This window comes from Rhinatrema bivittatum, chromosome 15 (assembly GCF_901001135.1).
Source record: "Rhinatrema bivittatum chromosome 15, aRhiBiv1.1, whole genome shotgun sequence".
Classification (NCBI taxonomy): domain Eukaryota; kingdom Metazoa; phylum Chordata; class Amphibia; order Gymnophiona; family Rhinatrematidae; genus Rhinatrema; species Rhinatrema bivittatum.
In genome coordinates, this window is record NC_042629.1 from 36,441,670 (window position 1) to 36,464,888 (window position 23,219).

Below are 23,219 nucleotides of genomic sequence, written 5' to 3' on the forward strand. Positions count from 1 at the left end.
TGTCTGGACTGATCCGGGTATGAACTTGTTATTTTGATTTTGCATCTAATTCACACCAAATTTTTAGGTGATCCGAATTGGATCTATGAGGCTCATTACAGGGGCAATCTGTTTGGGATTCATACAATTATCGAGTGAATTTTTCCAAACGTTACACACAAAATTAGGCATATATGTGCACGTATTCATTATTTGATAAAATTTGAAAAAACATTTTCACTAATGCGTACACATGTGCATGTAAAAGGGGTGGTTGAGGGGCATTCTAGGGTGGAGCCAACACAAGTAAGTTGCTATTTTAAAAGACATGAACATTTGCCAACTTACTCACATTTTTATGCCTGCTAATTATCTGGCTCGGTGCTATAAAACGTGTTTTGTGTGCAGTACTGGCTAGATGGGAGGTCTGGGTGAACTGGGGGGGGGGGGGGGGAGTTCCAGCTGAAGGACCAGGCGAGCTGCTAGAGTAATTGGTAAAATTGGGCATTTCAATTAATGTACGTTTTAAAACTGACTTTACTTTTGCTTGTAAAATATGTGCGCATAGTTTTAAAATAGGAAAAGTACGCGCATTCAGTGCCTTGATATATGTGGTTTTAATACACAGCAACTGCGCATGTATTGTGGCATAGAGATTTATTTTATAAAACGCAAGTACATCATATGCACAGACTATAAAATAGTAGCAAAGATCTGCTCACGACCATATCTGCTGCTGTGTGCATGTTTTGCAAGTTATCCTGCCTGTGTGTACAATTATGCCACCTAATAACGCTGTGGTTTTCATCAAGTCCACACCTACATTTCAGGAGATGTCAGGCAGTTCAAGGTGATCCTGACAAAGGGTTATTTTCCCCCCCTGTCCACACATTCCATGAATAACTGTGCAGTTGTTGCCCCTGAATAATTTTCCCAAGGTTCAGGATGGTCCAAGGTGATCCCGAAAGGGGTCATTCTAGTCTCCTTTCTGAAGGGAACAAGGCTTATGAGATTGCTGTGTGTCCCCTCCTAAGTAACTTTTGTGTTTGGTGTCCAGTCCTCACCAAATGTTTAGGACCTGCTGAAGCAGATGAGGATAGGGATATTTATTATAATCTTAAATATGCAAATGTAATAGACATTTTCAATCTAAATCTTTTTTCTTATATATTGTTTTAGACATTAAGATTATAGACCATTTTCACCCTCTGTTGCTACAGGTAGAAATTTTCTGAAGTGTTTGGACTCTTTAAAATTTTTCATATTAAATACAGTTTTTGTAATCCTGGTATCCCTTTTGTCTATAGCCCAGCTGTTTCAGCCAGAGTCCTAGCCCCTCAGCACTGGGATGTATGCAACCTGAGCCTGCCCCATAGGTGTCACTGTTGTGTGAGAGTTGGATCTCCCTTCCCTCTCTGCAGTATCTCCAGGAACAGGAGCCAGATTTGAAAACCAATTTGGGCCTCTTGCACAGCAGCACTTGGTGTTACCACCGGTCAGCCCGCATCTCTCATTTTCAATCCACGTCGGTAGGCAAGAAAAAAAAAAAATCAAAAAATGTGTTCATAGATTTCATTAGGGCATTTAAGTTTTAAAAAAGTCCTCTTATTCAGAAAAACTATAAAAAATAAAAAAAAGAGCTAATGAGGCAAATTAACTTCAAATTTGACTGTTTTTAATACCAAGTGTAAATGTTGATTGCAGTTTATAAACAAATCCTAATCAATGACATTGTTCTTTTGCAAGAGGACTTAGTAATTTTTAATTCCTAATTTTTTTTAAAATAAGAATTCCTTTGGAAAAATTCAAGTGCACATAATATAAAAATACTTACACGGAATGCATTCCCCATGTCCAGGACACAAGCTTCTGACCAGATGCCTTATTGCCTTGCTTCTGGTTAGCAACTTTTATCCATCCATGAGGTCAACCTGCTTGTAAACCAAAACACTTCAGACCCCGGCAGCCAGCCACCTGTGGGGTCGATAGCCATGCACATTGGCTCACACAGCCTGTGGCAAATCTTAGACGGGAGAGGGAACACTTAGCCCCAAATCACTGACTTTAACAGACACATGGCAGTGACATATCTGGGATAAAATGCTTCCTTTTCATGTTTGTTTTATGACTTTTGCTCTGTTTTTGATGGATTATCAGATTCCAGAACCCTGCAAATCATGAACCTTAAAATCCAGCCATAGGATTTTAGCGTTGCATGATGATTGGACCTCCCATCTCTCCCAGGGGTTGCAGTCCCAGCCCATGATTGGCCTGGGGAGCAGAAGAACGGACCTAAGCATGAAACCCAGGTTCTCCACATGACAAGTGCCCTGCAGGGCCACTACACTACTCGATGAGTTACACTCACTGTAGCGCGGCTCAGTGCCAGCTTTTACTATTGGTAATCATGCCAAAGCAGCAAAGTCCCTGAAGGGATCGCAGACTGTCAAAGAAACATGACGGCTGCAAAAGATTGTACGGCCTGTCCAGTCTGTCATTTTCCCTCAGACTTAGCACTCAACAAGGTGGGCTGCTGGTGAATGCCAGGATTTAGGGGTAGGATGTACAGCCTTCTCTTAGTCCAGCCCCCATTCTTCCAGAACCAAAGGAACTGCAAAAGCAATGCTTCCTAGCCCAACTTCTCCAGCTCTGGAGCCAGAAACGACTCTGCTGTAGGGAGACTGTAATTACAGACTTGCTGGGAAGGGGTCATCAGTACAAACAGTGCAGTTCTAGTTACAGTGATCTGGAACCCTTGCCGTGAACCTCGCAGTCATGATTCAGCCAGCTAGTGTTCTAGACTGATTGCCATGCTGCCCAAAGGAACCTGCGTTCTAGGCATTTGTTTTTACATAGGTCCTGTTTTGTACAACCCACCCAGGGGTTTTGGTACTTCTACGGCCAGGCAGAAATACTACCAGAATAGCAAAATAGAGCCGGTTTCCATGCTGTCTCTGAGTTTGCATGTTAGATCAGAGGCCAGCCCTCGGTTTTCAGAACCTGCTCTCTCATTGGGCTCTGCTGGGGGGTCGGAGAGCTGTGTTCCCAGCTGGATGATACTGTGGGGTCTGACTACAGTTGAATCCCTGCCCTTCCTGGTTGCTCTCTGGACCCTGCTGTAGAGTAGGAAATTAGCCTGGCCTTTTCTAGCTGCTGTCCAATTGGGCTCACTTGGGGGGTGGGGTGTGGGGGTAGATGGAAGCCTTGTCATTGGTTTTTTGGGAGGTACTCTGTGACCAAACCCAGTATCAGTACAGGGCAGACACAATCACAGATTCCTCCCCCCAGAACTGTTCTCCAACTGGGCCTTGCTGTGGGGGGAACCTGATCCCATCACTTTCCTATACTGCTCTGAGGGAACAGGTAAGGGAATCCTTACTCTAAACCCCAAAGCTGAAAAGTTCCAGTCATGCACTGCATCCATTCGATGCAGGCACGTTAAGGGGAAACAGGATCTTTAGCCAAAATGCTTCTGCAGCAGGGTCCAGATTACTTACCAGGAATACAAAGTTTACTGACAGCGGTGATCATTTTGAAAGGCAGTGTTACATACGCATAAAAAGCTTTTACTGTTTCTGGTGGTGTCCCATAAACCTCAGACTAAAGATCCTCTGAGTCGTAGTCCAGGAACCAGGGCCGGGCCTCTGAGGGGCAGGAGAGAAAATCCCTGGCGCCTACAGCTCGGTTCGAATTTGTATGGGGGGAACCTCGCTGTAGTTTTCCCTTTTCACTCTGTAAAGCAGGAGCTTGGCGTACTCGGTGAGCAGAGTCTCCCAATAGCAGGAGACGTCCTCCATCCGCAGGTGATCTGTGATGAACTGGTGCCCTCTGCAGGAAGAAAGAGACAAATGAGGGGGGAGCCAGAGCTCCCCTGACCATTGAGGGACAGCAGTTCCATAAAAGCTTTTCTAAATTTAGTAAACAAGCAGGAAGGGGTCAGCTTTGTTGGACGTTGCTACCCCTGCCCATCCTCACTGCCATGGCGCTCCTCAACATCTGCAGCGCACTAAGGAGGGTTTTGTAACCGCCAACAAACTCTCAAGACCTGTCCTGGGCTACAGTTTCTTTATTTAAAGCAGCAGCTCCTCCTACTGTAAGAATGAGACAACACCTCCTTACAGCCGAAGTGAATGAAAGTTTCGATGGAGGATTAAGGGAGAGAATGGGAAGAGGGGGTGGGTGCAATGTGAACAAAAGCTAACCCGAGGAATACCTGTCCTAACGGGCACAAATCCGAGCCTCCCGGGGCAGAGCACGTGCAGGCCATGCCCGCTCATGATGGGGAAAGTGTACGATGTGAAGTACACAAAATCTCCATGTGGGTGTGCATGGGCTGAATCCCCAGTTCTCTAACTCTTCCCTCACTCCATCCACTCCTCCCTTAGTATCCCCCCAAGCCTCAATCATCCCGTTTAGTGGTCCCACTACCCCTCCCTAGTCTCAAAATCTCTCCTTAACAGCAGCTCATGCCCTCATCTCGGGAAAAGAGATCAGTACCTCCCCCAGCCTCAATGCCTTCCTTCCGACGGGATAGTCCCCCCCCCCCCCCCCCCAGCCTCAATTCTGTGTCTGGGGGAAGCTCCGTGCAGGAACTCAAAGAGAAAAAAAAAACAACCCTTGGGGCTCCAAACTACTGGCTGGCAGCGCGGATGCCTGGCAAGCAATTCAAAAGCCAATCAGTCTTCATGGGGTCCTACCCCCTTTGACGAGCCCGTGACAGACACGTGGGCAATGGCATTTATTACCCAGGGTATCACATTATCCGAAGAGGAGACCAGCGTCAAAGTGCCAGCGTGGCGCCTTAGGGCTGGATCTCTGCTGAGCAGCGGGGCAATCCAGGAGTATTTTGGGAACTTTAAGGGGTCAGTTTTCTAAGAGTTGTATAAAATTGGGTCACGTGTGTATGTAACCTTTGTACGGGGTAATCGAATTTTCAGTGGGTTGGAAGTGCGTGGTTCCTTCTATGCCAGTGAAAAAGGAGGGCATTTCGAGGTAGTTCCAGGGCTGGGTTTGGACACATGCACATAAGCGTTGTGTGCGCGTGACTTAAATGCACGCTTTTGCGCCCGCTAGTCGAGACATGGAAATGAAATTGTTCTGGTCGTTTGCAGTTTTTGGGTGGGAGGTCAGAGGTAGAGGGATAAGCCAGTCACCCTAAAAAGGAGAGACTAACTTATGCCTATGCCTGAACCAATCTGTGTGCAGGCCTGAGCAACACAAGATGGAAATCGATCCATGTGATGGCCCCTACAGTTTTAATGTGATTGCCCGTAAGAACTATTCTGAGGAGAAGCTGCTATTGTTCTCCACTCTGAGCTGTCGTCACTTTACTATTTAGCTGGTATTGCTAGCTTGTGGCCTTAACAAACTACACTGTATCTAGTTATGACGGCCAGTATGGTTCACCAGGTTTCTTCTAATTCACGTTACCATCCATGTGAGAATCTGCATACATGAACCAGCTAAGAAGTCATATCGAAAGCCCAACTATCCTATGCCAAACAATCTCGACTTTTGGATCATATGCATGATGTCCCAACGAAGAAAAGACTATGGCCTTGCAGCTTTGGGACCACCTCCACCTATGGGACTTCACACCCTAGGCTTTTCATGAGTCTTTTAATGAAGCTCAAGCCTAAATTTTGCCTTATTAACGTTTGAGTACTTGCTGATCTCATCCTTACACAAGCCTTTGCAAGCCAAGTCAATCTTTGTGCCCGCCTGCACAATTTACAGAGTTTCCGTAAGCATCAGGTCCGCTCTCCTGGGCTGGTGGTGTGAGCCTGTTGTTTGCACATTGGAGGTCTAGCTGACAGCCTCCGTGCCAGAGACAGGACCCTGAGAGGGATGGCCCGATTGCAGTGGAGCATGAGAGAGCCGGTCCCTGAAACATCCACATGCACTCCTGACCAGCACAAGCTGGACTGGTTAAATTACTACTTTAAGTGGGGGAGTTAATTGGCAACGTGGTGGAGAAGTGCAAGTTAGCTTTAGGCTAGTCTACTTCTCATCACCTTTGTAAGAACAGTGATTTACTCTATTTATTATCTACCATATCTAAAGCCATTGTATATCTTACACTGCTATAATAAATTATTATTCTCAACCTCAAGCAAAGTGTAGATATTCTGCTCAAAGAAACAGGGAGTAAAAGACAAACCCCTAAAAAACCAGCAGATGCTGCAAGGTAGGACCGAGGTGCACCGGCAGAGCTGTGCGTGTGGCTCCTGGTACTGGATGGGCAGGGGGTGCTGGGGTTCAGGACTGAGGTGCACCGGCAGAGCTGTGCGTGTGGCTCCTGGTACTGGATGGGCAGGGGGTGCTGGGGTTCAGGACTGAGGTGCCCCGGCAGAGCTGTGCGTGTGGCTCCTGGTACTGGATGGGCAGGGGGTGCTGGGGTTCAGGACTGAGGTGCACCGGCAGAGCTGTGCGTGTGGCTCCTGGTACTGGATGGGCAGGGGGTGCTGGGGTTCAGGAGTGAGGTGCCCCGGCAGAGCTGTGCGTGTGGCTCTCAGTATTGGATGGGCAGGGGGTGCTGGGGTTCAGGAGTGAGGTGCCCCGGCAGAGCTGTGCGTGTGGCTCTCAGTATTGGATGGGCAGGGGGGGCTGGGGTTCAGGAGTGAGGTGCCCCGGCAGAGCTGTGCGTGTGGCTCTCAGTATTGGATGGGCAGGGGGTGCTGGGGTTCAGGACTGAGGTGCCCCGGCAGAGCTGTGCGTGTGGCTCCTGGTACTGGATGGGCAGGGGGTGCTGGGGTTCAGGACTGAGGTGCCCTGGCAGAGCTGTGCGTGTGGCTCCCGGTACTGGATGGGCAGGGGGTGCTGGGGTTCAGGACTGAGGTGCCCTGGCAGAGCTGTGCGTGTGGCTCCCGGTACTGGATGGGCAGGGGGTGCTGGGGTTCAGGACTGAGGTGCCCTGGCAGAGCTGTGCGTGTGGCTCCCGGTACTGGATGGGCAGGGGGTGCTGGGGTTCAGGACTGAGGTGCCCTGGCAGAGCTGTGCGTGTGGCTCCCGGTACTGGATGGGCAGGGGGTGCTGGGGTTCAGGACTGAGGTGCCCTGGCAGAGCTGTGCGTGTGGCTCCCGGTACTGGATGGGCAGGGGGTGCTGGGGTTCAGGACTGACGTGCACCGACAGAGCTGTGCGTGTGGCTCCTGGTACTGGATGGGCAGGGGGTGCTGGGGTTCAGGACTGAGGTGCACCGACAGAGCTGTGCGTGTGGCTCTCGGTATTGGATGGGCAGGGGGTGCTGGGGTTCAGGACTGAGGTGCACCAGCAGAGCTGTGCGTGTGGCTCCTGGTACTGGATGGGCAGGGGGTGCTGGGGTTCAGGACTGAGGTGCACCGGCAGAGCTGTGCGTGTGGCTCCTGGTACTGGATGGGCAGGGGGTGCTGGGGTTCAGGACTGAGGTGCACCGGCAGTGCTCTCTGTGCGGGTCTTGGTACTGGAAGAACAGGGTATGCATCAGGGCAGAATCAAGGTGGCACTGGCAGAGCTGCCGAATGAAGTGGGTCTTTTAAAACGGTGCTTCCGCTGCCCTCATGTTCATCTTTTGTACTGCTTGGCTGGTGGGTGGACCGCGAGATGCTTTGAAGGGTTCATCGGTACTGGACTTACCTCTCTGCGATCTCTTGGGCTGTTTTGTCATTCTCCTTCACAAACTGAAGCAGCTCCCTGGATGGAAGAGAATGAATGAACCAGAAACTGAACACAAAGTCGTACCAGTGATCCTCACCCATGGAGGAAGTCCCTTTCATCACACAACTGCATCAGCCAGAATGTCCCGTTCAGGCCCCGGGGAAGGGAAGCCACAGTTTGTGATTGAGAACCGGGCTAGACATAGCAAGGAGAAACAACCCCAGGCGAGTCTGTTTCCAACTCAGCTTGAAGCCCAGAGGAGCAGTAGGAAACTCTTGGGCCCAAATATGTCCCAGAAATAATTGTGAAATCTAGTTAAGAAAAAAAAAATAAGATTTTGTTGATGCTTGCTCACTGTGCAAGCTCACTTTTTCTTATTGTAAAACATTTTTGGGGTCAGGAAAACTAGTTAGTTTGGAGGTGGTAGGCATGAAGCAGCAGAATGGGTCGCTTTGTACCCATATTCTCCAAGTCTAGGTTCAAAAGAAGACCAAGGGAAGGTGAAAAACTCATTCTGCAACTATAGGTCCGTTCTACAGTCGTGAGCAAAACGTCCTTCCCTCCCCCAAATCCGCCATGTGTTTCCCTAGCCTAGAGAATGGCTGGATCAGCAGATCCATCTGAAGAAAAACCCCTACGGGCTGGTAACGTGTACAAAACGAGGATCTTGATTTAAGCTCCAGTGACCCTGAATACACCTTTCTTCCATGTGTGTGGAAGAAACCGCGCCCTTGATGTCCGCCGTGTGCTTTTTCCCCTTCGGCCAGCCCGGATGGTTCGCCGCCTACCTGAGATCCGAGAGGTCCTGCTTGACGGGGATGAAGTGCACCCAGGGCTTCAGCTGCGGGTAGAAGAATTCCAGCCACTCCCTGCCCACGTGGAAGACCAGCGAGCCGCACAGGAAGAGATGCTTCAGTCGGAAGCTGGCGGCCACACCCCGGAAGTTAAAAAGGTACCTGTGGAAAGAGGGAGGTGAGCTGCTGCCATCCATCCCTGCCCAAGACTCTGGTTCCCAATCACAGGATGCCAGGTATTCATTATTCACATGTCAGGCAGGAGGTTTCCCATAAAAGTATTCTGGGATTAATACAAAAAAATAAAAATCCTGTTTGAGTGTCATGTACAATAATTAGTGTAATATAACGTAACTCCCATCTTTCTTAGCTGAGATTTAACTTAAGCGGGACGTGTTGATGACGATGTATGGTCATGGATTACATCGTGTAGCCTTTTAGCTGCAATATGCTATTTGTATTTTGTTTTTATGTTGGCTTTTTATTAATTACGCATGTTTCCATGAATGCAGGATATGTGCGGGCCGCAAACATTGTAAAATAAACAAAAATACTAGGGCTGTGTGGGATGCCTCGTTCTCCAACCTGGAAATAGTCAGGCACGAGATCCTCGCACTCTGCAATTTCAAATCCAACTTCCACCCTCGCAGTTTTGCTAAATCCCCAATGTCACCGACCTTCCCATCCCCAGGACAAGGCCCCCCAGGTTCCCTCTTGATTGGATTTATTCGTGAATGTGCTTCGTATGATTTGGACGCACTTGTGTGCCTTTCTCCCTGGCGCACTGCGTCCAGAGATTTGCTTTATAATAACAGAGTAATTCAGGGCATGGCCATACTTATATTTGCAGTGGTCTACAAGAGGAACTTCTTTCGCTGCAGGTTTCCCTAGTGTGTCCTGGAGAAAAAAAGGAAGGAAAAAAAACCAACCCCAAAATCAGTTTTCTACTTGTATTTTATCCCAATTCCCATATTTACGGCTGCAGCTATTTAAAGGTTCCCGGCATTTGCAGGCAGTGGCTGTGAGAGCTCTGCAGGGGGCCTGGAGCACCCAAAGATTGAAAACTTGTCCCAATTCATGGCTATAAGCACGTACACATTATATTCCCACCAACTGAAGACAATAGTGCTAGATGTGAGTGTTACCCATCCTTGGGGAGCACCTTGACTTGCCAGCAAAGTTGAAATTCCTGCTTAAAGAGACAAAGGATCACAGATGTATCCTCTGTCCTTCATTTTACCGCCCTGTCCGTCAAACGAGGCTCCTCCTCCTTTTCTCCTGTGTATTCCAACTGTCCCTCATGTCCCGTCCCCCTCCTTCAAATATTAATCACTACCCAGGCCTAAACTGGCTATCTGCGAAGACCTGCCAGCCCATCGTTAGTCCGACATCTCTGCATTATCTGCACGAGAAGCCTTCGCTCACTCACTTTTTCGGACTTCCAGGCCTGATTTTTGGTGTACCTGGCATCCACCAGTTCCGGGTCCTCACGAGAAAGGAGAATGAGGGGGTCTCGCTCCGGGCTGGTTCTGAATAAAGAAAAGCACGACAGCGTCACAAAACAGCCCCTTTGCTTCCCTCGTCAGAGGAACTCGCCGACACGTCGCCGCGACCGAGAAACAAATTCTGTATCCCCCACTACCCCATCTCTCACTGATGGGCCGTAAACCATCCCCACTGGCTGGAGGAGGGACAGGAAACTCCCACCGAGGCGGAGCCTTCCGTGCTGCTCCTGTGCCAGCAACTATAAAGCGCCCGGGCAGCGTTCAGCCAATTAGAGGTGCGATTATCCGATTTGCCTCCTCCCCGCTCAGCACCCCTCTCCCTCGTACACACTGCCACGGACTGTGGAAGCATAGCAGGTGGACTACTTACACTGTAGGCCGTGGGGGAACGTTTTGCATAGCGATTTCTAAAAAAGGGAAGAACCCCTAACCACGACCTGTGTAGGTGCTTTATGAGTTAAGAGAGGCGGAGGCCTGCGTCTTTCAGTACAGAAGCATGTCACTATGTGGTTGCTCACTGCTTTGGGCTTAACCCACGGTCCTCTCGGCTCACAGGTGCTTCCTCCATGTATAAGAGATCCATGCCATTCTGGGAGGCAAATCCTCTTGGCAGGGTAAAGCAGAATCTCTTCTTTGCAAGCTCACCTGGAGCCTCGGAAATATCCTTTGGAAACCTTCTGCTCCCATGGCCACTGCTGTGCGGACCTGCAGGTGTGTGGGAGTAATTTCAATATAACACAACAATACTAGGAAAGGAAAAAAAACGAGGTGTCCTGGGATGGGCAGAGCGTGTGTGAGTGTGGGAGGGGATGCTGCCCCTGTAAACAAACCACCTCTATAAAAAAGGTCACTATCCGGCTGACTCGGGCTGTCCTGAAGTTAGCTGGACAGGTCTAGGGGACAACCAGACTTAGCCATAAAAGCTATCCGGCTAACTCTGAATGTTGAACTTAGTCAGATAACTTATCCGGCTAACTCAGCTCCTTCCAGTTACAGCCCCGGAATGGCCCTGACTTGTCCAGCCCAATTTTAACCAGATCATAAGGTATCCCGGCTAGTATTTAGCCGGATAACTTCTTCTGAAGATGGACCTCACAGTAATTAAAGGGCCATGTCATGTTTATACCATTTTTTGATATTTATTTATCTTTATTTTATTTTATTTATATTCTGCTTTTCAGGCACATTCAAAGGAAAATTACATTCAGGTACTGTAGGTATTTCCCTGTTCCCAGATGGCTCACAATCTAAATTTGTGACTGAGGTTCAAGTTTGACAGCCTTTGATAAGTTATTATTGGGTGCTTCCCAATAATAACACATTACAAACAAATAGATTTTTATGGACGTTATATGTGACAGCCAGAGACTACTGGATCCAGCTGCCTGGCAATCGCAGCATCAGGCAGCCCTGGCTCCCAGTATCTCTGATTTGTGTTTCCTGCTGATGATGACAGGATAGAGTCAGGGGAGAGAAATGGAAGGTAGACCGGGACTACGGAAGTCGCAGCAAGCTGACAGCTGGCCAAACCGCGTGGAATTTTTTGCTGCTGCACTCTCATTTTTTCAAAATATCCACCGTTGGGTAACATCCACCCGCACAATAACAAGTCACAAAAGAGCTGTCAAGCTTACCAAATGGGGTACCCTTGCCCGATCCACATGGGAACATTTGGTGGAACTGAAACATGTGCGCCGAAGGTGTAAAGATTGATCTATTTAAGTCAGATATACGAGTTGCCTCGTCTCTACCCGAGCTCTAAGCAATGTCCAAAATGTACATACAAACATATAACAAATAGAATAATAATTTAAAAAATCACCATAAAATAAATTAGCAACAGCAGATTAAAAAAAAACAAACCCTACATAAAAAATGAGCTGCAGCCTCATCAAGGGAAAGGTACTGAAAACAAAAATCAAATCTTGCAGCTTTCCCTAAAGGAAATCGTCACAGATGGCTCTCATCTCCTTCAGAAGTGAATTCCAGGAAAAAGCCCTTTTTTTGTGTATAGCTCGATGTAACATCCGACAGGGGGAAGCAAAAAGAACATTAGCCGAGTGCAGGGACCTTACAGGTCTATTCAAGACCAACTTCTCTCTTAGTATTTAGGCCCTGCCACATCGCTGTGGACCGATAGAAAGATTTTAAAAGGAATTCTGAAGGTCAGAGGGAGCCGATGCAGCTGCTCCACAGCTGCAGGAAGGTAAGGGTGTATATCTTGAAGCCCTTCCAAACCTGAGCTGCCATATTCTGGACAAACTGCAATCTAGCAAGTTGGGGTTTTTTTCTCCAGTTCCACAAAAAAAAACACACTGCAGGAATCAAGCCGACCCAAAATCAGAGGTTGAATCACGGCAGCCAGATATGGGGGTAAATTCTAAACTCCTTCCAATTGCCCACAAGATGTTTTTGCAAGGTTGGTAACTGTGTGGTTGAATCGTAAGCTCAGAATCCAAAGTTATCCCTAAAATCTTAACTTTGCATTTAACCTTTAATTGATACCCATCTAACCTTGCAGAGGGCAAGTCAAAGACCATGTGAGGGGCAGAGGGATTAACCCCCAAAGATCCATCTTCTGAGGCTTCGATCTGAATTTCTTTTTTATTTATTTATTTCGGTCGTTCCAAAAGAAGATCACAACGGTTTACAATATTTGCATTCATATTCATGATCAGCGATCACATATTGTGAGTCAACGTTCACCTTCTAGTTGAACACCATAGCGTATACATATTCTGCTCCATGATCGTAGATGTTCTGGGATATCACTCCAGCTACTGCTATATAATCTAGTTCATATTCATACATTTTCTTGGTCGACCTAACAGGAAATACAAATTCCAATTCTGCTAACAATACACTTTACATCGTTCTTTACTTATTGCTCGCTCCACTAACATCCTCTGGTACTAATGTAGCAGTTATCAGCATGCTGGTATTTTAGCTCAAGTCATATGCTTTTCTAAAGAGCCACGTTTTCAGTTCTTGCTTGAAACTCTTTCTTTCTGTTATCTGGTGTATTGACTCTGGAAGGGAGTCCCACAGCTTGGGGCCTGCTATGGAAAACATTTGGTCTCTTATTTGCATTAGGTACCATTAGAAGTCCTTTGTTTTGTGATCTTAGGGCTCTCGCCGGGTGTGTAACGTTGAAGTGTAATGCCTAATAAACATGGGTTAATATTGTTGATGAAGGTGAAAATTAAAGATAATACTTTATAATGAATTCTTGACTGTACAGGAAGCCAGTGCAGGGCAATCGGTGAAGGGGTGATGTGTTCGAATTTCCTTGTCCCTAGTAAGAGTCTAGCAGAGCTATTGTGAAGTAACTGAAGTGGTTTTAGTTGACTTGAGGGGAGGCCTAGTAAAAGGATGTTGCAGTAGTCCAAGTTTGAGAATATTAGTGTTTGTAAGACAGTGCGGAAATCCTGTATTGTTAACAGGGGTTTCAGTCGATGTAATATTCTCAGCTTGGAGTACCCTGTTTTGATTAATTTGCTTATATGCTTTTTCTTAGTGAAGTTCTCATCGATCAGAATTTCTAGGTCTAGGGTTGGTGGTTTGATTGTCGTGTTATCTCTCCTGCACCGCATAATTTCTGTTTTTTGGGGTTTAGAGTTAGTTTCAGTTGAGAAAGTTTTTGTTCTATGACCTTCATGTATGTTGACAGAGATGATGCAGTTTTTTCGAATGCTTTCTCGCATGGGGTATAGAATTGTATGTCGCCTGCATATAGGAAGAAGTTGATTCCTAGATTTGCTAGTAACGCACATATAGTCAGCAAATAGATGTGAATAGTGTGACCGAGAGTGCTGAACCTCAGGGGATGCCTGTATCATTTGGGAAGGTGTCAGAAATGTGATTGCCCAGTTTGACTTGGAATGTCCTATCTTTTAGGAAGGAGCAGAACCATTTGTTAACATTTCTGTCTATTCGTCCCTCACCTGGCAGCAAAACAGGGTATGGTTAACTGGGTCCAATGCAGCTGCTAAATCTATTAGTACCAGGATCTATGATTCATTATTGTCAAAGCCTTGTCGTACAGGGTCGGCTAAGGAAATGAGTAGGGTTTCTGCTGAGTGATTTGTTTTCTGAATCCAAATTGGTTTGGGTACAGTATATTGTTATCTTCTAGGTGGTTCTCCGTTTGTGTTTAAAATTGCTTTTTCTAGGACTTTTGTGATGAAAGGCAGGTTGGCTATTGGTCGGTAATTGACCCACTCATTGATTCTGCCGGTTTAATTTTTTAGGACTGGTTTAATCACAGCTTGTTTTGCCCTGTAGGGGACCAGTCCTTCTGCTAGCGAGTGGTTTATTATGGGTGTGAAAATCAGGGTTATTGCACTGTTTACAGTTTTCCGTGCCCTTGCAGGGATAGGCTCTAGTGGGTGGGTAGCGGACTTCATTTTAGTGATGATTTGGTTTACTTCAAGTTTTGATATTGGGTCGAATGAGTTCCATTTCACTTGACCACATTTTTCTTCAGGTTTCTTTTGTTGGTAAGCAGTGGGAGAATTCTGCCATCCAGTTCTGGATAGCTGGTAGGCATACTGTTAATCCAGGTAACCTCTCAGCTCACTGTTCTCCTAAATCAGTTTATTTATTTGGATTTAGATCACACCGAGTTAGATTGTAAGTCCTCTGTGGACCTGAATGTAAGGGCCTGATTCCCTAAGGCATTTCTTCCCTTCTGTGTCTATGGGAAAATGCCTGGATGAATCAGGCCCTAAGTTTGTACCTGAGGCAACGGAGGGTGAACTGACTTGTCCAGAGTCACAAGGAGCAGCAGTGATCTAACAACAACACCACTCCTCCACTCAGAGATGAAATTAATGGCCTCAGCATGCATCATGCACCTGAAACCCAGGCCACTGATCAATCCCCCCAAGGCTGAATGTACAGACTGAACAGCATTGGAGAAAAAAAACACATGAGAAGAGCAGCTGGCTGCGGAATCTGATCTGCATGCAACTTACTTGCCGAGCTCAACTCGCATGAGGTCCCAGCGCCCAAGGCCTGTTGGATAAATTGGCCAAACAGCCGGCCCGCCTTCCCAAAAGGTCCATGCAGGGTACATGATGTCCTGGTAGTCTGAAGTCTAAAACAAGATGACCACCACAGTCGTTTGTATTAATATGGGGGTCGGCTTTGCTGCCCAGTTATCTTACCTTAGAAAGATGTGCGATGCTGTAAGTAGGCTCGCGTGACTTCCAGGAGAGGAGGTGGGCCTGTGGTGAGGCTCACCCGATCACATCTCCCCTCCTGCTGACCCGAGAAGGGCATCTTTTTCCCCCCCCGTGTCTCAAGCCACCTAATTCTGCTTTTCTTACAACATTCTATACGTCCCAATACATTGGCTAAGGCTCATTACTGCATTGTTCCTTGTCCTCCTCGGAAGCTTTCAGACAGTCCAGGTATTACAAAAAGAAATCCCCTTCCAAAGAATGCAATACAATACAGAATAACAACCTGTACTTATCCCTCTCTTATTCACGTACCAATTTAAATGCACACAAATAAAGTACATTTAAATTGATAACACAATTAAGAGAGTGAGGGGTACAGGTTGTTATTTATTTGTGCAGGTATTACAAACACACAGCCAAGGCACCCACCCCAGAGATGGCGGTTTGTAAGAATATACAATACCAATGGTAAAATGCATCTTGACTAGATGAAAACCACTAAACCTGGGCGAGGGATGACCAGAACAGGTCCTAGTATCCTGGAACAGAGAGGGCAGAGTTCATCACCCACAGAAGGGGCAGAGAAGGGGTTCGCACTCACCTTACTGAAAGAGAAGATGGGCAAGACTGGCTTCATCCACCCAGGCACCTGGGGGTAATCTCGCACATTGATCACCATCTCCATGTCTGGAAGGCGGTCGATAATCTCCAGAATAAAGTGCTCCACCCCACTGCATCTGTCGAGGAACAGTGAAAAATAACAGCCTGTGCACCACATGGGGCAGGGCTCTACCCAGTGCCTACCCAGACTGTTTGTACTGGGTTCTTAGGCAGGTAATGCGGATTCATTTATTCCCTGTCACACAGGCTGCTTCCACCACTTAACAAGAACCATCTTTCTCATAGTAACTGGGTAGCTCTTCCTTCACTTTTAGCTAGCTAGACTCAATCTACGCCACACTCACTCCGAAACAGTGTAAGATTACACCTGCACGTCATTCTCAAGCTGCCACACTCGGAGTATATGGTCTTACCTGGCTGGATCTCCTTTAAATAGCCAACACCAGTTAGAAATTACCCAATGTTCTAGACGCTCAACTACTGATGAATATTATACTGCTGTATTTATGACCGTCATAATAGGCATCATCGTTTTTGCTTTCGCGTATCTCAACTCTGCCTTATATATAATCATATGGTCATTTCAGTTCTTATTGGAAGACATTTTTCATTTTTTTCAAAAAGTTTTTTGATGCATTTAAAATGTTTAATAAAAATTATGGTGCCAAAATTCTGCACTTATCTTATTTTTCACACTCCATCAACCTCCATGATGATCTTGCTTAATCTGCAAGAACTAGTTGACCCAACACTGAACAGTGTTTCAGACTGCTGCAAACATTTCTTCAGTCCTTTATCAAGGGTACATGGTTCTGCGTCAAAAATTAAATTTTAGTAAACTTACAATTCACTTTTTATTAAAATGCTCCATAAAACTGGACTACAGCAATTCCGATAACGCTTGCGGTATCTCAATGTACTCACTTTTGATCTTTTTTCTATTTTACTCCATTTCAACTCCAGTTTCACAAATGGCGACCCGGCGTTCTTTTTGATCTTGACAGTGATTGTAGTAGCATAGAGGGCGGAACTAGTATATACTAGTATTTAAGACGGTTCCGGTTAGGTGCCGGATGTCAAGATCAAAAAGAACGCCGGGTCGCCATTTGTGAAACTGGAGTTAAAATGGAGTAAAATAGAAAAAAGATCAAAAGTGAGTACATTGAGATACCGCAAGCGTTATCGGAATTGCTGTAGTCCAGTTTTATGGAGCATTTTAATAAAAAGTGAATTGTAAGTTTACTAAAATTTAATTTTTGACGTAGAACCATGTACCCTTGATAAAGGACTGAAGAAATGTTTGCAGCAGTCTGAAACACTGTTCAGTGTTGGGTCAACTAGTTCTTGCAGATTAAGCAAGATCATCATGGAGGTTGATGGAGTGTGAAAAATAAGATAAGTGCAGAATTTTGGCACCATAATTTTTATTAAACATTTTAAATGCATCAAAAAACTTTTTGAAAAAAATGAAAAATGTCTTCCAATAAGAACTGAAATGACCATATGATTATATATAAGGCAGAGTTGAGATACGCGAAAGCAAAAACGATGATGCCTATTATGACGGTCATAAATACAGCCGTATAATATTCATCAGTAGTTGAGCGTCTAGAACATTGGGTAATTTCTAACTGGTGTTGGCTATTTAAAGGAGATTTAGTCGTTCCCGATACAGTTAACAACATAGCTAGTATTGCTCTCACTCTGTCTTTTGTGGACTTACCTGGCTGGAAACATACAGTCCTGCTCCCGGTACAACCTGCCACTGATGATCTGGTAATGTGTTCCAAGCTTACGAGCGACCATACTGGAAACCAGCTCCTTCGTTAAACCCTCCCGAAAAGGAGTCAGGTCCTGTTCTAAAACACTAGGAGCCAGAAACCATACAAAAGTTACAAATGACATTTCAGTTTTGCTTTTTTTTTCCCCTTATGAAAAGACTGACTGGTAGCCTGCACTCATCTGGGGAGATGATCCACTAAGCCAGAAGCTCACACCAAGCATAAGAAGTGAACGGCGAGGCCCTCACCTGCGGTGGCATCTGCAGTCCTGCGTCTCGCATGGCACGTGGTTCTCCAGAGCTTGCTCAATGTGTTCAAGAAACTGTTTCCAGTGTGTCTCTGGCAGGAGACAGGAGATTCCCAGGAGAGAGAAAAGATGAAATTAAACAACTTTGGTCATTGGAGAGACAGCTAAAAACTGAGCAGGATCCCTGAGAGTCACGTCTGAAGGTATTTATGTGGTCTCAAAAGCTCACATGCAGTATCTCTGAATAATTCCTATATCAATGCAATAAAAGTAAATTTTAAAAAACAAAAAAGGAAAAGAAAACAAAAGCACACCCAGATACCCAGAATATGAAAACCTGGCTTTTCAAACAGGTGTGTTTTATTCCTTTTATCTTTTTGCCTTTTCCCATTTGGTTTCTGTTAGGTTTGAATTTTGATTGTGTTTATTAGTTTTTTCATACTGATTTTATTTTTATTTTACTCATTTTAATTAGTTTAATGGATTTAATTTATTTTATGTAATGATTTTAATTGTTATTTACTGAATTGTATTTTTAACATGTTGTAAACCAGTATGATTGTATACAAATACCCTAAATAAAATAAATAAATAAATGCTAATCTAAAATTATGGGTCTGGGAAACACAGACTCCAGGTTACAATGATAAGCAGTGAAGAAGCGAACTTCCTGTATGTAAACTCTCCACCATGACACTGCACAGTGTCATTTACCCATTAACAACCATAATGGCAACAATAAAAAAAATTACACCTGACTTGTACACATTTCAGCATTAGGGGGAGGGGGGGGGCAACAATCTGTGGAGTTTGCACCAATAAGCAAAGCATAATGGTATATAAGTAGTTTTGCTTTATTGCCCCAGGAAAATATACCTGCAGTGATCTGTACCTGCTTTAAATTACGTGCACTGCTGTCTCCTCTGACCTAACCCCCATTGACGGGAACACCTCTGAACTACAAGGCCCCATGCAATAAGGTCTGCTTGGCCCAACACATAGTTTAATCCTCAGTTGTGGGCACATATTTTGAGCAAAAACGTTAGTGCTGATGCAGCAAGGACTCTTGCACACAGCCATGGGCAGTAGTGCCCTTGCATGCAAATCCTAAACTAATGAGAGCATTAGCCATTATCCTCCCCATAATGCCGAGAGGGGTGCTGGCTTCCCTCTTGTCTTAGCGATATTTATTTATTTATTTAAAATCTTTTCTATACCGCCGTTAAGCTAGATGCCGTCACAACGGTTTACAATAAGGCACATAAATTAATACTGCTAACTGTATTAAATTATATCAACTGAACAGGTACCATTTACGTTAACATAGTTTCATAAAAATACTAATTGGTGGATGTGATAAATCATGTCCATTCCTTTCTGTATCAGTTTTAAAATAGATTAATACATGTATCTTAGCCTTTGTTGGTGAGCGAAAATAAAAATAAAATACACACATAGGGGTAGATCTTTAAAAAGTACGCTGGATTTTATAAGATACGTGTGTAGCCGCGCGTATCTTATAAAATCCGGGGTCGGCGCGCGCAAGGGGGTGCACATTTGTGCAACCTGCGCGCGCCGAGCCCAGCGCGCGCTGCCTGTTCCCTCCCCCCACCTTCCCCTCCCTAACCCACCCCCCCGGCCCTATCTAACCCCCCCCCTAACTTTGCGCGCACCGGCCGGCAGACCCGCTCCGTCCTCCGGTCCCGGGGGCTGGTCCGGAGGCCTCAACCACGCCCCCCAGGCCCGCCCCCAAAATGCCGCGTCATTTCGGGAATGCCCCCAGACACGCCCCCTCCCGCCCCTTTTCGAAAGCTCCGGGATTTACACGTGTCCTGTGGCTTTACGCGCGCCGGCAGCCTATGCAAAATAGGTGCGCCGGCGCGCGGGGGCCTTTTAAAATCCGCCCCATATTGATTAAGGTGATATGTGTGGGTGTTTTACTAACCGCATCCTACATTTCTCTGGATTCTACTCTCCATTCTCTTCTTGTTTAATTAGCCAGGTTTTTAAACTTTTCCTGAAGGTTTATTGTCTCTTTGTAATCTGATTTCTAAAGGCATGGTGTTCCATAGTATAGGTCCTGCTAAGGACAGCACCCTTTCCCTTACTTGCTTTAGTCTTGCTGTTTTGATTGAAGGAATAGTTAGTAGTGCTTTGTTTGCAGATCTCAGGTTTCTGTGAGGGATGTGTACGTGAAGGGCTGTGTTCAGCCATTCTGCTTTTTCGTTATGTATTAATTTATGCATGGTACATAGTGTTTTGTACACTAGTCTTTGCTCAATGGGTAACCAGTATAGTTCAACTAGTCTGAGGTGGAGTAAAGTTGCTAGAGCCAATGTTAGTCTACCTGCGGAAGCTGGAATTCCAGTGCCAGGACCTGTAGACAGAATTTTATGTTTTCCACCGGAAAATATGATTCATGTGCATCTTTCTGCACTGAAAACATTTTTTGCATGCATTCATTCATATTTTATGCACAGAATACATGGTGTGTATGCAGAAATGATGTTTTCTGCACTTAAATCATGTTTTGCTGTTTACTAAGGGGTCGATTTTCCACTGTGCTCATGTGCTTCCTGGCACGCACACATGGACGTGCTGATTTTCTAACATGCGCCTGCCAGAAAATCTGTGGGCCGTACGCACATGTGCGTCTGATTTTATAATCCACATGCGTATGTGCAGGCGCCACGCGCAAGGGGGGGGGACACTTTTGCAGTTTCCGTGCAGCAATGCATTCGGGTCTTCCCCAGGTCCCTCAAAGTCAGCTTCAATTAAGGAGCGGACTGGGAGGGAACTTCCCTACCACCCCACTCCCCCCCCCCCCCACCTAAATTCCCTCCCTCTTCCCCATCCCCTAAACTGTACCTTTTTTTTGTTTGTTTTTTTTCTTTGTTTTACAACTTACTTCAGCTCCCGAGTCTTCAGGATAGCGATCAATGGCACTGTCCCAGCCCCTCCCTGCCCAGAACACGCTCCCCCAGCCTGCCCCTTCGAAGAAGCCTGGCACTTGTGCGCGTATTGGGCTTTACGCGTGGGGCCGGGCCCCTTCGAAAATTTGCTTGGCACACGTAAAGCCCGGATTTTATGCGTGCAGGGCTTTCAAAATCCGGGTGTAAACCTTTTGTTTGCGCACATTTTCTAGTTTGTGTGCATTTTTAAAACTCCCCATATATTAGAACATCATTAGCTCCCTGCATCCGGAGTTTAAAATAATAAAAAATTAGCTTGTGCATTAAGAAACTTGTGCACTGAATTTCAGTGCAATTTTCAGTTTTTTACATCGGCCCCTATATAGGTAAATTTATAGGTGCATGTAATTTTACCAGCAAGTGGGCAATTTTCAAAGAGCCCATTTCGATGGCTTTGAAAATTGCCCCTGTCCATATATATATATATATATTTATTTATTTTTATTTATTTTAAATTTTTATATACCGGAATTCCTGTATGCAATACAAATCAGTCCGGTTTACAAGTAACGAAAGAGGTTGCCCTGGTCTGGGAAGTTAGACCTGGGTTTTTTTTACATAGAACATGGAACATATATATATACACATATATATATATATACACACGTTTGTAACAAGGAGTATGACTTCACTAAAATATGCTTTTTAACTCATGCAGTGATCTACCCTTAAAACCCTAGAACAAAACGTCTCAGTTAAATTTTTGGCGGAGCATGACTCACCCCGTCTCATTACATGTCAGGGGTGTGATGGGTTTATTTTATACCGTGGAGATATTATTACTGTTCTTTATGAATCCGTTTTATTATGGCCAATAATTAAATACCACTGCGTCTCTGGCGTGCATCAGCATTTTGGGTAAAGGTATCGGAGCCTACAGCGAGCCGTTTTCTTTTGGACCAGAATCAATAATCACGATTATTAGGGCAGGCACCATCGGTTCCAGGTCCTCATGATAAGTAGAACGAATCCTGGTTTTGCCCCGGTGCATCTATGGAGCTGTAGTCCTGCCTTTCTTCGTAGCCACCCGGCAACCCCGGGTATCCACACCTCCGTGTTTATAGCGTCACAAAGAGCCATTTCTGACTGTCACCTGCTACAGTGAGAAATGTCTGGGTAAAGTCCAGCCTGCACTGCAGAGGAAGGGTAGGTGAGCGGAGTTACCTGAGGCGCCGGACCCCAGCTGGCACAGAACCGGCAGCACCAAAACAACGCAGCAGGCCCCCAGCATCATCCTCCCGCCAGCAGCTACCGACGCCTGCCGGCATCCATCGCTCGGAGATCAACCCCAATAACCTTTGCAGGGGGCGAAGCGGGCTCTGCCCCCAACAAAGAGGGCCGCCTCCGGCGCGGACACTTCCGCCCCGCCCGAAGTGAAAGTCTCGGCCATAGTTTCCGGAAAGGCTCACGGTGTTTTCTGGGAACTGTAGTTTAGGCTGTCAGACACAGCCAAGAACGTCGCATTAGATGTGCGATTTCTAGATTATCTATTCATGAGGGCCATATATGCAAGAGCTTTGTCCCCAAATCGAATATCATCTCGTTTTAACAAGAATCTGCTGCCATTGTACACACTTCAAAAGTGGAAAACTACTAAAATGGCCGACGAGACTTTGAACAATTTCGCTCAAATCCCGTCATACACGTTATCTGAGAGGCGCCCTGTAAAGCAAGAGCAGCGGAGCGGCGTTGGATTGCCAGTTTGCTGGCAGGCGAGGAGCCCCAGTGGGGAGGTGAGGATCGTAGCCTGTTAGGACCTTGTGGCCTGTATTATTTCCTGGTGTGTAAACACATGCATGCCTAGTGACCCACCTAAGAAAGGCGATTTTAGGGTAGTCCTGTGCTTCCGACAAGCTCTCGTCCTGAAGCGCTGATTTCACGTGGGAGAAGCAGGGACCACAATGACCCGTATTCCAAAATCAGTGGCAGCTTTGAAATGTCACAGCGGAAGGACTGGTAAAGTAAAGCTAGTGAATAATTCAACTGAAAGTTACATTTATTAAAATCTACATTTTCCATTTCACTTCTGCTGAGCTATTGTTTATATGTTTTTTAAAGCTCATCTTACTTAGCCACCCTCGCCAGTATAACCATAAGTAAATAGGGTTGCTCTTGTGCTGATCATCATTAGAGCTTTTCCCCACCCAGGTAGGTTTCACATGCAAAGCAGCAATTATAGCACAGACACCCAAAATTTGGACTCGAGGAAGGAATGTTTTACAAACAGGAGGTGTGGCCATGATAAAAGGTGCCAAAGTATAAGGAAGCCTAAGAACATAAGATATGCCATACTGATTCAGATAAGCTCCATCAAGCCCAGTATCTTGTTTCCAACAGCGGGCAATCCAAGTTGCAAGTACCCAAACATTAGATAGATCACAAGCTACTATTGCTTATTAATTACTGTAATAGTTTATAGATTTACTAGCCGTTAAGCCCGTAACAATGGGCTACATTAAAAAAAATGTTTCGGTCCATTTCCTTCCCCCTCCCCTCAGTC

At 45.8% G+C, this 23,219-nt stretch overlaps 2 protein-coding genes across 6 annotated transcripts in view; one reads left to right on the forward strand and one right to left on the reverse strand.

The window, feature by feature from the left end:
- The window catches only part of TIMMDC1 (translocase of inner mitochondrial membrane domain containing 1), a 72,266-nt gene that overhangs the window by 22,796 nt on the left and 26,251 nt on the right, over nt 1-23,219 (forward strand). The window contains exon 1 of one of the 5 annotated variants that reach the window (XM_029577841.1): nt 22,304-22,452. The exons of 1 other annotated variant lie outside the window; for it this stretch is intronic. Coding sequence is in view for 3 of the 4 variants with exons in the window: in XM_029577843.1 (XP_029433703.1) it covers nt 22,656-22,675 (20 nt within the window). In the remaining variant the exon portion in view is untranslated. 3 more of the 5 variants (XM_029577843.1, XM_029577844.1, XM_029577839.1) reach the window with 3 other exon arrangements.
- POGLUT1 (protein O-glucosyltransferase 1) lies at nt 620-22,053 on the reverse strand. Its single transcript, XM_029577838.1, has 11 exons — nt 21,884-22,053; nt 17,749-17,839; nt 17,443-17,586; nt 15,700-15,835; nt 14,889-15,010; nt 10,558-10,617; nt 9,837-9,936; nt 9,246-9,304; nt 8,402-8,569; nt 7,593-7,649; nt 620-3,807 (listed from the first exon to the last, which is right to left on the reverse strand). The coding sequence occupies exons 1-11, from the start codon at nt 21,951-21,953 to the stop codon at nt 3,654-3,656; spliced, it is 1,161 nt and encodes a 386-aa protein (XP_029433698.1). The 5' UTR covers nt 21,954-22,053; the 3' UTR covers nt 620-3,653.